The sequence below is a fragment of the Larus michahellis genome, chromosome 14 (assembly GCF_964199755.1).
Source record: "Larus michahellis chromosome 14, bLarMic1.1, whole genome shotgun sequence".
Classification (NCBI taxonomy): domain Eukaryota; kingdom Metazoa; phylum Chordata; class Aves; order Charadriiformes; family Laridae; genus Larus; species Larus michahellis.
Window position 1 is genome coordinate 5,833,655 of NC_133909.1, and position 14,784 is coordinate 5,848,438.

The 14,784-nt window shown below is 40.3% G+C and overlaps 1 protein-coding gene across 20 annotated transcripts in view; it reads left to right on the forward strand.

The window, feature by feature from the left end:
* The window catches only part of TNRC6C (trinucleotide repeat containing adaptor 6C), a 104,413-nt gene that overhangs the window by 81,714 nt on the left and 7,915 nt on the right, over positions 1-14,784 (forward strand). For 5 of the 20 annotated variants that reach the window (XM_074608062.1, XM_074608065.1, XM_074608063.1 and 2 more), the window contains 9 exons: positions 3,574-3,747; positions 5,000-5,146; positions 5,572-5,694; positions 7,073-7,156; positions 7,466-7,697; positions 9,436-9,603; positions 10,709-10,900; positions 11,048-11,191; positions 14,017-14,133. In XM_074608062.1, the coding sequence (XP_074464163.1) occupies positions 3,574-3,747; positions 5,000-5,146; positions 5,572-5,694; positions 7,073-7,156; positions 7,466-7,697; positions 9,436-9,603; positions 10,709-10,900; positions 11,048-11,191; positions 14,017-14,133 (1,381 nt within the window). The remainder of the gene's footprint in view (positions 1-3,573; positions 3,748-4,999; positions 5,147-5,571; positions 5,695-7,072; positions 7,157-7,465; positions 7,698-9,435; positions 9,604-10,708; positions 10,901-11,047; positions 11,192-14,016; positions 14,134-14,784) is intronic. The other 15 variants (XM_074608071.1, XM_074608077.1, XM_074608072.1 and 12 more) reach the window with 5 other exon arrangements.

The window sequence follows — 14,784 nt, forward strand, 5'->3', positions numbered from 1 at the left end:
GCGCAGAAGAAAAATGTGGTGGTTTGCTGATCTGTGCTGACCAGCCCATCATTGAAAATCCTGAACCATACAGAGGTGTCACGTAATTTTTTAGCACAATCAGATGTGAGTGTTGAACTCTGGGCCGTTGTATTAGATGTCAGTGATCAAAAGTCAGGTCAGCTCTCTGAAGTACCATCAGCCTGCTTTGACGGTCGCTCAGGCTTGCCTTCTGTGAGGCTTCAGTTCCATGGCAGGCTCATTTTCCTTCCTCCTCTCGTCTTTGGTTTTGTATGTTTTCTCTCATACTGCCAGCAGAGTCCTGTCTTCCTTTGCCCTGATGCTGCTTCCAGACTTTCTCCCAAATTCTTGAGTATATAGGAGATGCTGAAACTCTTGCCTTAGAAATTAAGTCTCCTTTTCACTACTGTCTTATTCGCTGATCAGCTCTTCTTCTCTACTGTTGAGAAATCCAGGTCTATAAGCCTTGGTGCCTGTGGACCGCAATCATGGTCTTTCAAAAATATTCCGACTAGGCTTTTTCCTTGTTTCTGTTTCGAGCATAGTGTTTGTTGGGTTTTTTTCAACCTTGTCCTTCACATTCTGATCCCATTTGTCTCTGGTGAGTGTGATTGCTTTTTGTCTTTGGCATAATGAACGGGATATTTTATCATTATGCAAAATCACTTCTGTAGGCCTCGCAATTAGGTGATCACTAGAATTTTAAGGTTGACTGAAATTCTTCTTCTTTCCTCCATCTCTGCCTCCTATGATCCAGTGATTGTTTCTTTTTTGAACTTTCAAATTTGGAAACCTCTTTCATATTCCCATGTTTTCAAAATTAAAAATACCAATGATGAATACTTCTTTGAGTATTGCATTTCCGGCAAATTACTTTTGTCTGTACCTAACCCCCGTCAGATTTGAAGGGAACTTATTTTGAGGTGAGTTTTTATTACTTTAACTTCCTCTTTTGGAAAAGTTTTTTTCTGTTTTAAGAAGTTATTAATGTGTATTTTCTACTAACTACTTCCGTAACTGACTTTATACAAAGACCTCTGGCAAATTCATCAGTCTCGCATCTGTCTGTTGGGACGTTTTGATTCATGAAGTGGCAGTTGTTGGCAGGTGACTGCCAAAGATTCCAGGAATCCTCTGCTAAATTGTCCGTATCTCAAAGGGCTAAAAAATCTTTGAGTAATGCCGCTTGCAGTCTGTCATATTTTGTTCATGAAACTATTGGGAGAGACTTTCCAAAGTCCTAAAAGTAATGTATTATTGAGAACCAGTGTGGTGCTTTGTGTTAGATAACTGTAGAAGGAAATCCTGCTACCGGAAGGATTTTACAGTTGTGTCAAGTCCCTTCAAAAAAGTTAAATGCAGCGCCGGATTGAGCATGATTTTGACGATTCAGGTGTAGGGGATTTGTTTAATTGATTACCCTGAGGGAGAAATAACGTAAATTTGTAAGAAAATGACAGAAGAGGAAAGGTTAGGCAGAAAATACTATTCTTCAGGATACAATTATTACATAAAGGAATCTGAAAAATAATGGGTTAGAAACCATTGTCAGCAGTAAAAGTATCGCCCAGTCTAGGTCGAGAGTGACTGAGGAGTACTTTATGTTGATCAACTAAAATGCTTTATGTGAAATGAATTGATTTCAGCTCCACAGACTTGTGTAGCACAGTTGGCACCTTAGGATAAGCTGAAATTAAAAAAAATAGGACAAAGTGAATGTGAACTGTGTGTTATAAACTTGCCACAAGAGACATCTGCTGCAGTCCAGCCAAGGACCACACTTGTGAAGGTGGCCTTGCAGCAAGAGCCCGCCTGTTCTGGAAATTAGATGCCTGAGTCTCCAGTGAGGCTTGTCCTCCACCGTCCTGGCACTGACTGGTTCCAAAAGGAGGGAAAAAATAATGTCAATGAGACAAGACTCGAATAAATTTTGGGGGCAGGGAGGGACTGCGTGGTCTTTCATGGTCAATAGGTCTGTTGGCGTAGGAAACAATGGCATCTGAAGGAGAGAGCAGGCACCAAGCTTGAAATTATTTTCACTTTAAAGGGGGAAGGGTAGAATTGTAAACATATGTCTGTGATCTAAGGAGAAATCCTTGAACCTGTTACTGTCATGCAAGCTGCAGTTGTTTGTGGAGTGTGACTGATGTCCAGTAGAATGTAAAATATCTTGAGCTGAAAGGCCTTGGGGATATCATTAGAAAATGTCAGTGTCCCCCTCAGGATAGTCAGATAGCATGTCAAGTGTCACTCTGCCTGATAGTAAAGCAACTTTTTCTTTGCATCAAAGGAGAGCTGTTGAAAATGCATTTTTCAGGATTAACTTAGAACATAAAATTTACCGGGCGTGCTTGCTGCATTAGGTTGGTTGTTTGGGTATCTGGTTAGCGAACTGGGTTGCTTTTTTAACAAAGGAGGTTTGTCAGTATCTCACAATCTTCTGGGGCATTGAATTTATTGGTTGAAATAACCTAGCTCCTCACCTCTTTAAAAACCTTTCTTTACAATGAATATATTGCCTGAAAAGCACCAGTCCAGCACATTGCGAATTAAAGATTTTTTCACTCTGCCTGTTTTTGGAGCTCTACTTTGTACACAGTGTTATTTGATCATGCTTGCCGCAGGCTTCCCAGACATCAAAGCACAGTTTGAGATAGAACTCGGTACCCCACTGTAATACTAGCTAGATACCTACCTGTTTGATTGGGGATTATATGATTTATTTTATTTTCTGACTTGCTGTTTGCCCCCCGTGGGGGCTGCCTTCTGTGCATTGTATCCGTGTTCAACCACGGTTGCTTACAGCCCGGTTATCAGAGGGGGCTCCTTATGTCTTGCTAAAATCTGCCTCCTCCTGGGGGGCGTTCAGGCAGCGTCTTAATCGCTTTCCTAGGAAGGCTGCGCAGACAACATTATCATTATTGGTTTTAAGTATTTTTGTGTTCATTGGGTGCGTTAAGAGTGTAATGTTTCATAGTGAATAATAATAACTCAGTGCTATGTGAATATTAAAAGAGGCTCATGTGTCTCAGTTAGGAAAAGGGATTAATGCAAAAACGCTTTTTTAAGAGCAGAGCTATGATGTGGAACCAAAGGCAGACTGATACCCAAATAAGCTGATCTGGCCTTTCCCAAGTTCTGGGTTAGCAAAAGCGGTGTGTGTATGTCTGTGCTCCGCTGCGGGGAGTTCATCGAACTCACAAAAGACTTCCCTGAAATGTGCCGGGTCTCCTCCATTTCCAGCTTTCAATCTGGTGGAGAAGAGAAGAGAATATCTAAAGGGGTCGGAGGCAATGGCCGCATGATAGCTCCGCGATCGGTTGCTAGAATCCCTCCTTTCCTTCTGGAGAGGCGGGGGAGGGTGATTGTGCGTTTGTGGATTAAGTGCGACAAAGTAAAGACAAACAGTACCTTAATCCTATTTCTCTCTTTCTTCTCCCTTCACTCCATACTTTTCATTCCCTGTTATTCATACCTTTTTTTTTTTTTTAAATATTTTTATTCATCCATGCCCTCTTACATTTCCATGGGACACTGTTTTGTGCACTGTCTGCTCCTGGGCGCCGCACGCAGCTCACCCTTTCTTTCTCCAATCAGGATGGCGGCCTAGTGGAAGAGCCCACTACTTCACCATTTTTGCCTTCACCAAGCCTGAAGCTCCCCCTTTCAAACAGTGCACTCCCTAATCAGACCCTGGGCGGGATTGCCTCAGGGCTGGGCATGCAAAACTTGAATTCTTCTAGACAGGTAAGGCTCTTGGGGGAGGTCCCAAGTTGAGTTTCAGCTCTCTGGGACTCGTTGCTTGTGCCCGTCGCTTCCCCCGGGGAAAACAGTGCTTTAAACCGAAAGCGTGTCCAACATCTTTATTCACGTGAAATATCAATGGAGAAACTACCTGCTGTGTAAATGTTTCACGTTATAGGACATAAAACAACTGCTTAGTTGTAATTAGCCTGCTAATTATACGCGTCCATTGAGAAGAGACTGTAGTATTGTGGATTTATACCACTGAACCCTGGTATAGCTCTGCCTTGATTGACGTGAGGCTTCCTTTTTTGAGGCGTTGCTAATTGTCACAGACTCTTAAGGCAGAGACATTGCTCTAATTCGTCTTTGCTGGCTGGCATAATTATTCAGTGATGAGATGGGTGAGAAGTGATGGGGGCTTTTTTATTCCTGCTGTAAGTGTCAAGACAACTCATAGCTTTGACAGCTGGTGAGAAAGAAACTGCACTTCTTGCACCTCTGTTCAAATGGAGCATTGCGGCAAGAGGGATGTTGTGGCCCCTGGGTAGAACATGCTGAAAGAGAAAGGAAAGCAAAGAAAGGAGAAGGAGGGGAAGATTCGTAAACACCACAAGACTGAGAGCTCATAAACTACTGTTGATTATGAAAAGGTTACTTTTGCCATATAAATTGAAGTTCCAGCAAAGATAAGAAATAACAACACAGGAAAACTCTAGGTATCATTCTACAGTGGCTTTTATTACAGATACTCTTTTAAAGTTAGTTTTCTAAAGGCGATGTTTGTCCATTAAGCGTATCTTTCAGAAGCGGAGGCTGCACTAATAGCATGTCCATTATCAGTAGCTTTGTAAAATGACTAGGTATAAAAACTGCCTAGATAATTCAAGGATTGGGATGCTCTGAGTTTAATGATTCCATTCTCCTGTTCCTTGCTACACAAATCCAGACATTTTTGGTGAATACTTTTCATTGTTCATCCTGTGACCCAGTAGGGTTAGGCATCCTTATAAAAGCTATCTTCAACTTTTGTTCGGGCATCTGCACAAAGTTTTGGAGGTTTGGGATGTTGGGTACATGGCCATTTTTGCCATGCGCGATTGCGAACCTGGTTGTCAATACAGTCTATATCTACTGGTGCCTTCATCCGTGCCTGTCATGATCACTGAGGAAAAAGACTGCACAGATAAGTAATTTCCAGGTTATATGTTGAGTAATGTCTTGAAATGCCAATGTCTGTCTTGTCCTGCTGTAGATACCGAGTGGCAATCTGGGTATGTTTGGCAATAGCGGAGCAGCACAAGCCAGGACCATGCAACAGCCGCAGCAACCGCCAGTGCAACCTCTTAATTCATCCCAGCCTAGTCTTCGTGCTCAAGTGCCTCAGTTTCTATCCCCTCAGGTTAGACAACCTTGAGCTTTCTCTTTCCCTGGGACTCCTCCATATTCACTCTCCTCTCCATATGCATTCTCTCATGCTCCTGAGGCTTTGCAGCTACTGTTGCTTGGCTCTGGGGTGATTTATTTACTAGCCACTAAGCATGTATGCTCTGTACGTTATCTGTGTGAGCATGTTCCTTTTTGCAAAATTTAACTTTTCTAGAGAGCTGAGGAGTTTGTTCTAAGCTCTTTTTGTATAAATGGACGTTTAAGTATGGTTATTAAGATTTGTATTAGAGCCTCTTGTTAATTTTTTGATAGTTCATGGTATTACTTCTGGTAATAGTAATATTTTCCAGCTGATGCCTAGTGACTCTTATTAATGGTTTACACAGTTGCCGGTGTTAAAAGCAAATGTACAATGTTTAATACAATGCCCTTTTTTAGGTTCAAGCACAGCTTTTGCAGTTTGCAGCAAAAAACATTGGTCTCAGCCCTGCACAGTTAACCTCGCCAATTAATAATCCTCAGCATATGACGATGTTGAACCAGCTCTATCAGCTGCAGCTGGTAAGTTAAAAGACATGGCAAATAAGCTCTAAATGAGAATTGAAGGCATGAAGATAAAATAAGAGAATGGTTAACTAAATTTTTAAATGGACGTGACAGATCTTTAAAACAATCAGATGCTGATTTCTTTAGTGGGGTTTCTTTTCAAAGAAACAAAACCATGTTTTTTGCCTCAGGCTTTATAAATAGTCATTTGTGGAATAATTATCCTTTACAGCTGATCAGTGGAACTAAAAAGTCAGTTGTCTTGTACTGGTATGAGTAACACAGTATATTGTTAAAGAGCACGGATCTGTGTATTACATGCCAACGTGTGCAACTGATGGACCAACTGGGAAGTCTGTCTCACAACACGAGAGAAATCTTGGCAGTGCTGGTCCACCCGAGTTACCTGGAGAACTTCCTTCAGTTGCCTCGCTAAATAAAGTGTACAGTAAATTTCCTGTAATTAATGGAATGTTTATTAAACACATAGTATGATAAGAACTACTTATTTTTTTTAAAGCTGTGTTCTTTTGCTATATATGTAGATTTTACGTTTATATACGTATGTGTGTATGAAAATATTTAATTGGATTTTAAGAATATTTTAAGAAGAGATACTGCTAACAGTAAGTCCGTATTTGCTAGGACTAAACATGAGATTGAGGATGACAAACTAGCTTAATTGCTGATCTCAACGGGCTAGTCAAACTCTTTTTATTAGCAACGGTGTTTGATACTATTACTTATTTCTGGTTATGTTTCCTAGTTTTGAGGAGCAAAGCATTGATCTCATGCCATGGTAGTACTTGAACAGTACCCAGCTCCTTGAAAAATATCTGTACACAACTCCTTTGGATTTTAAATTCACATGTTTCAGAGAAACACCTTGAGGGGAGGGCGGGGGGGAGGTGGCGCGGAGAAAATGGGGGAATTAACTGCCCAGTTAGCCACATTAAAATTGTGGAATTTTTCTGAAATAAAACAGCACAACTGGTTAAATACAAAGTGTTGTCAGAACTCAAAATGGCCAAAACAAAAATAACTATTGGTATTTATCCTATTTGAATAGTATTATAAACTTATATTTTAATTTTTGCTTTGTGTTACAATTTTTTCAGGAAAAAAAAAGGTTCCTGTGTTTAATGGCCACTTACTGCTCACAAACTTTACTCATCAGATTTTTTTATTGATTTGTTTGGTTTAAAAAAAAAACAACAAACACTGGACTTCAATGTATTATAAAATAGATTTCTAACAAGATGGTTACTTTTGTTTCATTGACTGTTTTGAGAAAACTCCAATGTTTCTGTTTTCTATTTTATAATTACCAGAGCAAGCTTGTTGGGCTTATTATCGGTGTTAGGACCTCTGACCTCTCATTTCTCTCTTGTAGGCGTACCAACGTTTACAAATCCAGCAGCAGATGTTACAGGCTCAGCGTAATGTTTCCGGACCCATGAGACAACAGGAGCAGCAAGTAGGTTTTCAACCTCTCCATTAGAGTTTGATTTCAATAGCTTAAAGAGATTGTACTACATTAGAGCAAGGCAGCTAAAGCATCCTTGGAAACAATAATACAGCGCATGACTTGAGTATAAGGAAAGAGTGCTGGAGTAATACAGCTATTTCACAGCATTCGCTTATTGGAGGAAAGCTCTTCAGCCCCTAATACAGTCAGTTTTTATTTGTAGAGAGATCTATTGTGTTATTTCACTGTAGAGAAAGGCACAAGGAGTCTGGTGTCTTTTTGTTCAATTGAGCATTTATTGATTCTCTCTCTTGCCAGGTTGCACGTACAATCAATAACATGCAGCAGCAGATCCAGCAGCACCAGCGCCAGCTGGCCCAGGCCCTGCTTATGAAGCAGCAGCCTCCCCCTCCGCATCTATCTTTGCACCCCTCTGCAGGCAAATCAGCCATGGATAGCTTTTCACCCCATCCCCAGGCTCCCGGCCTTCCTGACCTGCAGACCAAAGAGCAACAGTCTTCACCGAACACCTTTGCTCCTTACCCTCTTGGTAAGTGTCCTGCATTAAAGCAGTTCCATAGGAAACAGACAGAGGGAGTATATTTCGTTAATTCAGCATCTTAATATTTTGCTCCACAGTTTAACAAATACAGAAATACAAAAGCTACGTTTATTAAATAATGTTGAAATACCAAAACAAAATCATGGTACTACATACCTATCTGGTAGCTGTTCAGGTGGGCTGAATTTCCTCACCTGTGCTCTGCCTACAAATACCAGAACAGAAGAGTCGCTTAATTAACTATCTACTTATGTTGCTATTTATGAACTAAATATAAATTAACAGCGTCATGTTGCAAAACAGACAAATGTCATATTGATAAACAGGAATATCATCCGGAAGTCATGTAAAGTCATCTTTCCCCTCTAACCAGCACTGGTAGGGCATCAGTTTTGGTAGTGTGTTTAAAGGAAGATCTGGATCAGTTTGAAGGAATGCAGAAAGAGTTTTGTGCAGATGATTAGAAGTTTCAAAAACGTGGCTGCAAAGGAAAAAATGAAATCCTCTGCTCACTTTAGTCTAAAGAGAAGGCTTGAGAGATATGCAAGGATCTTCAAAAATGTAAAAGAGAGCTATGAAAAAGTTCTCTTGCACGTGGCTAATGCAAGAGGTAATAAACTTTTGTTGTGTAAAAGGGGATCTCATTAAACATTAAGGATCACTTATTTGCTTTAAGCAAAGTAGAGTACCAGAATAAATTATCTGGGAAGTTTCTGAAATCTTCTTCACTGGTCATTTTGTGGTAGGTTAGACATAGATCTGTCAAACATGATTGATGTCAAAATAATCGATTTGGCCTTGAGACGACAGGGTGAACAGAACAACCTTTCAGACCTGTTTTCTGTGTGATTGATGTACGCTACAGACTTCATTTGTGACATAAAGGAATTAATTTAATCTCTTGTGACTCTCTTTATACTGTGTACAATAGAATTGCCAAGCTTTATCTACCATGCAGCAGTTAAGAAGGTAATTCTGACTGCTGTGCTGAGCTGGTAAAATAGAAAGCATCAGAAGGCAAAAGAATTTATGAATTAAAGGCCTAAATCTAAGAGGTTCTTATCATATCTCAGCTTCCTGTGATCTGCTAACATTCGGGATTATATATCAAAAAGGACCCAGATTCCTGTCACAGAATCATGTCAAAATTATTCCCTAAATGTAGTCTGAGTGATTTTGTTCTGGGTATACAAAATATGTGTCCAAATAGTACAATACCTGCTCTGGTGAATAGCAGCTCTTTGTATGACCTTTTAATTAGTTGCTTTGTTTGAGATTTTAAAAACATTGTTAGCAAAATAAAATGGCAGATGTCATGGGGGTGTGCTGAAGAGACTTAAGGAATATTTTGGGTTTAGTAATGGAATGCTGCGAATTCTTTACTGGTTTAAACCTAGCATTCCAGTGCGTTCTTCCAGAATGCCTTTTCTGAGCCAAGTGAAGAGACTGTAAGTAGAAATACTGACAGCTTTAAAATATTATCCATATGTATTTTTTCTTTTCTTCTTTTAGCAAAGTTTTAACATTTTCTGAATTCATGGGAATTCAGAAATTCATTGGTGTTCCCATAAAAGCAAAAGTCCTGAAAATGTACATAGTATGCTACTACACGTGTGTACAGGTGCCTGAAAATAAATGTTTAATAATTTCTGTAGCTGGATTTTTTTAAATGCATCTTTTCATCCTCCAGTACGTTATGGATCTCTAATGACCTCTTTCCCCTTAGCTGGACTGAACCCGAACATGAATGTAAATAACATGGACATTACTGGTGGTTTGTCAGTGAAGGACACTTCTCAGTCCCAGTCTCGCCTTCCTCAGTGGACACACCCCAACTCAATGGATAATCTGTCTAGTGCTGCTTCTTCACTTGACCAGAACTCCAGCAAGCACGGTATGTCCCATTTAATCTCTCTGTTAGTCTGGCTTTTTGAGACTTGAGTCATATTGCAATTGTAATTTTTCTTCTCACGTTACTATTTTTGGTGAGTGGTTGGTACAGAGTGCCCTTTGAGACTGGCGTTTTGAAGATGATTTCTGCAGATTTTCTGCAGCAATGCATTGAAGTTCTTGCAGCTATCGCTTCCTACATGCAATGTAGGAATGTTTTTTTCATTTGCTGAGTTTTGTTTCTCAGAACATGGAGTTCAACTAAAACAAACCATTAGTGTGGGCAAAACAAGTCCCACAAGCTTCCCCTTACTCCAGATCTGCATACCTTCAATCCAAAAAAGCTTTACGTTGGCTTTCTCCCACAATTTTTCCAGTACCATCAACCATTCACAGCCAGTCCCGTACAAAAGCGTGATGAATTACACAATTACCCAACCGGGGACTTAGGAGCGCAAACTTCATATTTTTCCAGAAGTAATTGCTAATCTGTTTGAACACCTTTATCCCTAATGCTTCCAGTATCCTGAGTCGTTTCTTTCTTTATTTCCTGTACCAAGTTTATTCTGTTAGAACATGGTGCTCTGTTAACTTTATTGTATCCTGGATTTTATTTTGAGCAGCATGAATTCTTTCTTTTACAATAGTTTGTCATTCTTCGAGTAGCTGTACTGCTTACTCCAAATCGTTGTTTGATAGTTTGTAGGACCATAAGAAAGGCCATTTCAAATCATGCACCACCTAGAGAAGGACGAGAAGGGGGCTTGCCTACGGTGATATTCCTTAGCATGCTGTCTCAGCAAATTCCTGTTTACCATCAGTGTAATGATAATGAATTTCTTAGTCCCTTTTTGGCTGTAATGTAATCTGAATTTCTTTAACTTCAGTGTCTAGATGGCACCAGCGGTGTATCTTACAGCTTTAATTCCTAGTTTGGCTTCAGGGGCTGTTAAGCCTTGCTTACTGTGTTAGTATTTTAATTTTCTTTTTTATCTTTGTAATACAGAAAGAAAAAAAGAAAAACTTAACAAAATACAGGGACTGATGAAATGCCATACCCAAAATTAGTCCCACTCCTAAACAAAGCCTTTTCATTTCATTCGTTACAGGTGCTATACCTGGAGGTTTAAGTATTGGTCCTCCGGGAAAGTCCTCCATTGATGATTCTTATGGCCGGTATGATCTGATTCAAAACAGTGAATCGCCCGCCAGTCCGCCCGTAGCTGTTCCTCACAGCTGGTCACGTGCCAAAACCGATAGTGATAAAATTTCCAATGGCTCCAGCATAAACTGGCCACCAGGTAACAAAATACAAAGCATTTGTGTTAAAGTGATGTCCTTAAAAGGTATTGTTGGTGTTATCTATTGAATCCTCATGCCACCTGATTTACAGGAACTTTGAAGAATTACGATTTTATATACTCTTCTTTTTATTATCTTTGAAACAGAGTTTCATCCAGGAGTGCCATGGAAAGGACTGCAGAATATTGATCCTGAAAATGACCCCGATGTTACTCCTGGAAGCGTTCCAACTGGGCCTACCATAAACACCACGATACAGGATGTTAATCGCTATCTTCTCAAGAGTGGAGGTAAACACACAAATCACTTCCACATCTGTTTATGCTTTCATTTTCTTTCCAAAAAAGTTGACTTCATATAGTATGAATGTAGTATATTTTCACATGTAATCCTAATTTAATAATGCTTCTACACTGAACTTTCACTGAAAATACAGAACTACTTGATTTAAATACGGGACTAAGAAATTTCTGGTTTTCCATAGGACTGTAAATATTTTTACATCGGAAAAGTCTGTGAGATGTAATACAAACTTCTGTGGTCACTGGAAGTTTTCGTAACATATAACGCTTTGTTTTGAACAAGACTTCGCTCTCCGTACTGACCAACCTCTTACGCTTTGTGAACTGCTCAGCAGACACAATACCAAAGCTCCACAGTTGTTGCTGAGGCAGCAGGCTTCTGTCACACTAATTAATTGTAGCTTTGTTAGAAGACCAATCAGCAAAAAAAAATAGAGCTGGTTTATCCCCAAAACAACCAAAGAAAAGGAAAAATAGAGAACTGACTAGTAAACTAGTATTTCCCAGTGCCAGTTCCATTCTTTTTGTCCTTCTAGTGTTTACTGCAGAATTAAATGGTTATTCTCTAAAACAATAATCCATTGGGACTGTGCTACTTGTTAACTAGATACACTGAAAGTGGATCAAGGGAAAGGTGGCTTGGTTTAATTGTGATCAGCATGCCGAAATAGGCGAGTTGTCTGTCCTCTATTAGAGCACTCTAATATGCACAGGAATAGTATAATCAGGACATGTCAGGATTAAAAACGTGGATGTTGTTTTAGTAGTTACATCTGTGGTATCTGCGTAGATTTGTAAAAGAGAACTGTGCTTGAAACGGGTTTCCAGCTCTGGGTTTGTTGAGGCGCGGGGATGTGAAGGGTGAGGGAAAGGGGCTTTCGTTGCCGCGAATGGGTTTAGCTGTCTCTTACCGGAAAGCAATCCTTATTGGAGCTGAAACGTGAAGTATCTTTGTGCACAAGTAACGTCGAACTAACTTTTAACGTCCCAAATGTACTTAGAGTGACAGGCAACCTGGATGGTTCCAAGTTGTAAAAAGGGAAGTATAAAGATACAATTCAGTCACAGTTCAGCTGTGGTGCACCCGAGAAATACTCCTCTAGGCCAAAAGCCTACAGAGCTATACCTGTCAGGTGATACCTGCTACAGGTCTTCTCTATCGGAGGAAAGTATACATTAGCTCTGGTGGTGTATAATCTCTATGGAATGAAGAAATAATAAGGCTCCTTAGAGAGGGTCGGTAGAGATGATCTTTGCAGAAGTAAACAGGCCCTCAAGAGCCAAAACCTCCTGAAAAGCAGTGACTGTTGGGGTCCGAGTATGCTTCCTTTCCTTGTTAGCTTTTTAGTTTGTTAATAATATAACAAAAAAAATGTAGTTGCTGAATTTGTTTCCTTATGCTCATATAACTAGGTGTATTCTAGGTAAAATTAGCTGCTGTCAGTACCCCTTTGTGGGACACTGGGGTTTTCCTGACACACTGCTAGCACGAGACTCTCTGAACTCCGCAGCTTGAAGTACACGGATTGTAACACCAGAGCTGGAATCCATTTAGAGAGCTGGGCTGTGGTGTGTACCGTCCTTTCACTGTACACTTAAACAAAACTTAAGCTCTTGGGTTGATTTTTGTTTCACACTGTTTGTTAACGAAGCTTCACAGGATCAGCTATTATGAGCTGAAAGTCTTAGCCTCGTGGAATAGGGAACGGATTCAGCTTTGTGGGCATATGGGCCTTTCAGTCTGATATAATTCCCTCCCTCCAGCCCGGGGAATAGATTATTTCCAGAGAAGGCCTTGATAGAGAGTTACTGTTCTCGGAACTGACGTCTGTATTGGTGTGTCCTATGGAGCGCAGTGAGTCTTGATAAGGTGAAGTTTGGTTGGTTGCTGTTCCAGTTGAAAATGTAGCCTGTGTTTTTTATTGAGCTGCGAGGGATGAGATTGTCCTTTCACCTGCTCCCTTCTGCCTCAGTACAGCGCTCTTTTCCAAAGAACTGAGCCTATTTTTATTAGTCAGTTAAAGATGTTTCAGTATCACAGTCGATCTGTGTATGTCAGGAATGATAAGTCACCCAGGATACACACTTAATATTGTTGGTGGCTAGAGAGAATACTTCCAGCTCTTCTGGTCTTTATAATGAAGATATTCTATTTTATGTTCAGTTTCTTTCATTTGCTGCCAGTAAGGAAATTGTATGTATGCTTAGATAGCTCCCCAGATTGTAAATGATCTACCAAGGTGGTTTCAGGCTATTTTGTTTAATGTTATCAGTTTGAGAAGCGATTGCTGAAATATATCCTTGCTTTACTGAAAGTCTGCAAAAATCTAAAGATGTTTGTGGGCATTAGGATGTAGGAGAAGTGCTTACCTCGAGTAATTTAGGAGAAATCACCCACGATAAGAGGTTAGTTTATCATATACATCTATGCTCATCTACAGTTGCCATTGCTTAAGTCAGCCGGCAGAGCACCTTTATAAATGAAGCCTGTTCCTTGAGACTAAACAGTTTAACACTGATTTTTTGAGAGTCACGTATCTTAAAGGAAATGCAGAATTTATCTTCTGCACAGGCGCTAGTACATTTGCTGCTGTACCGGCGTTGTTTTCTTTTCTTTTCTATTCTTTTCTACTAAAGACTTGTGCTTCACTTTATCATGCTTTCTATAACATTTCATTCCTAGACGTGAGAGACCAGGCTGATTAAGGAAAATGCCTTGCATGGTTTGTATTTGCACGTAATAGATTTTGCTTATGTCACACCAAACCTCATTATGCCCATCTTTCTTAGTTGCTTCTCTGCTGGTTCTGCAGGGTCATCCCCAACATCATCTCAGAATGCCACGCTGCCTTCATCGAGTGCCTGGCCGCTTAGTGCCTCCGGCTACAGTAGCTCTTTCAGCAGCATTGCATCCGCACCTAGCATTGCAGGTACGAAAAATGGCCTTTCTACTTTCACATCCTTCTGCATTCTGCAAGAAGGCCCTAGAAAGTGCTTTCCCACTTATTTCAGTAGTGCTACTATAGACAGAAGCATATTTTTTTAGTACTGTGCTAGGTAGGCAGCTCTCCTGGCAGCCCTTCAGTGGTGAGCGTTGGGTGGTATGACTGGAATTGTGCTAAGGAAAAATGTATTTATTCCACTTGGTGCCACATGCTGTCACTCTGATTTGGCATCGAGATCTCTTAATAACTGTTTCCATTGCAACTTTGAGGAGGAGTATTCTATTGTCTAGGACCTCAGTGGAAACACCCCTAACTAGACCCATCCAGTAAAAGCTGATATGAAATTTTTGTTAATAAACTCATGGTTAAAAGTGAACCATCTTCAGCTCAGGGATAGAAGGTACTCTGGATGGCTGGGCTGGGGGGGGGGCGTGGGGGGTGGGTTTGGGGGTCTTAAATATCTCTTGATAGTCAATCTAAAGCCTGATGCTCCCCATTCTTTTTAATGAGCTATAAATTCTGGAGCATCTCTCTCTGCATTGTGGAAACTTTGCTTGTGAACTGGCTACCTAAATATCCAGTTTGTCCCATTATAAAAATGTGTTGGGGCTGTTACATGGATTGTATTAGCTTTTT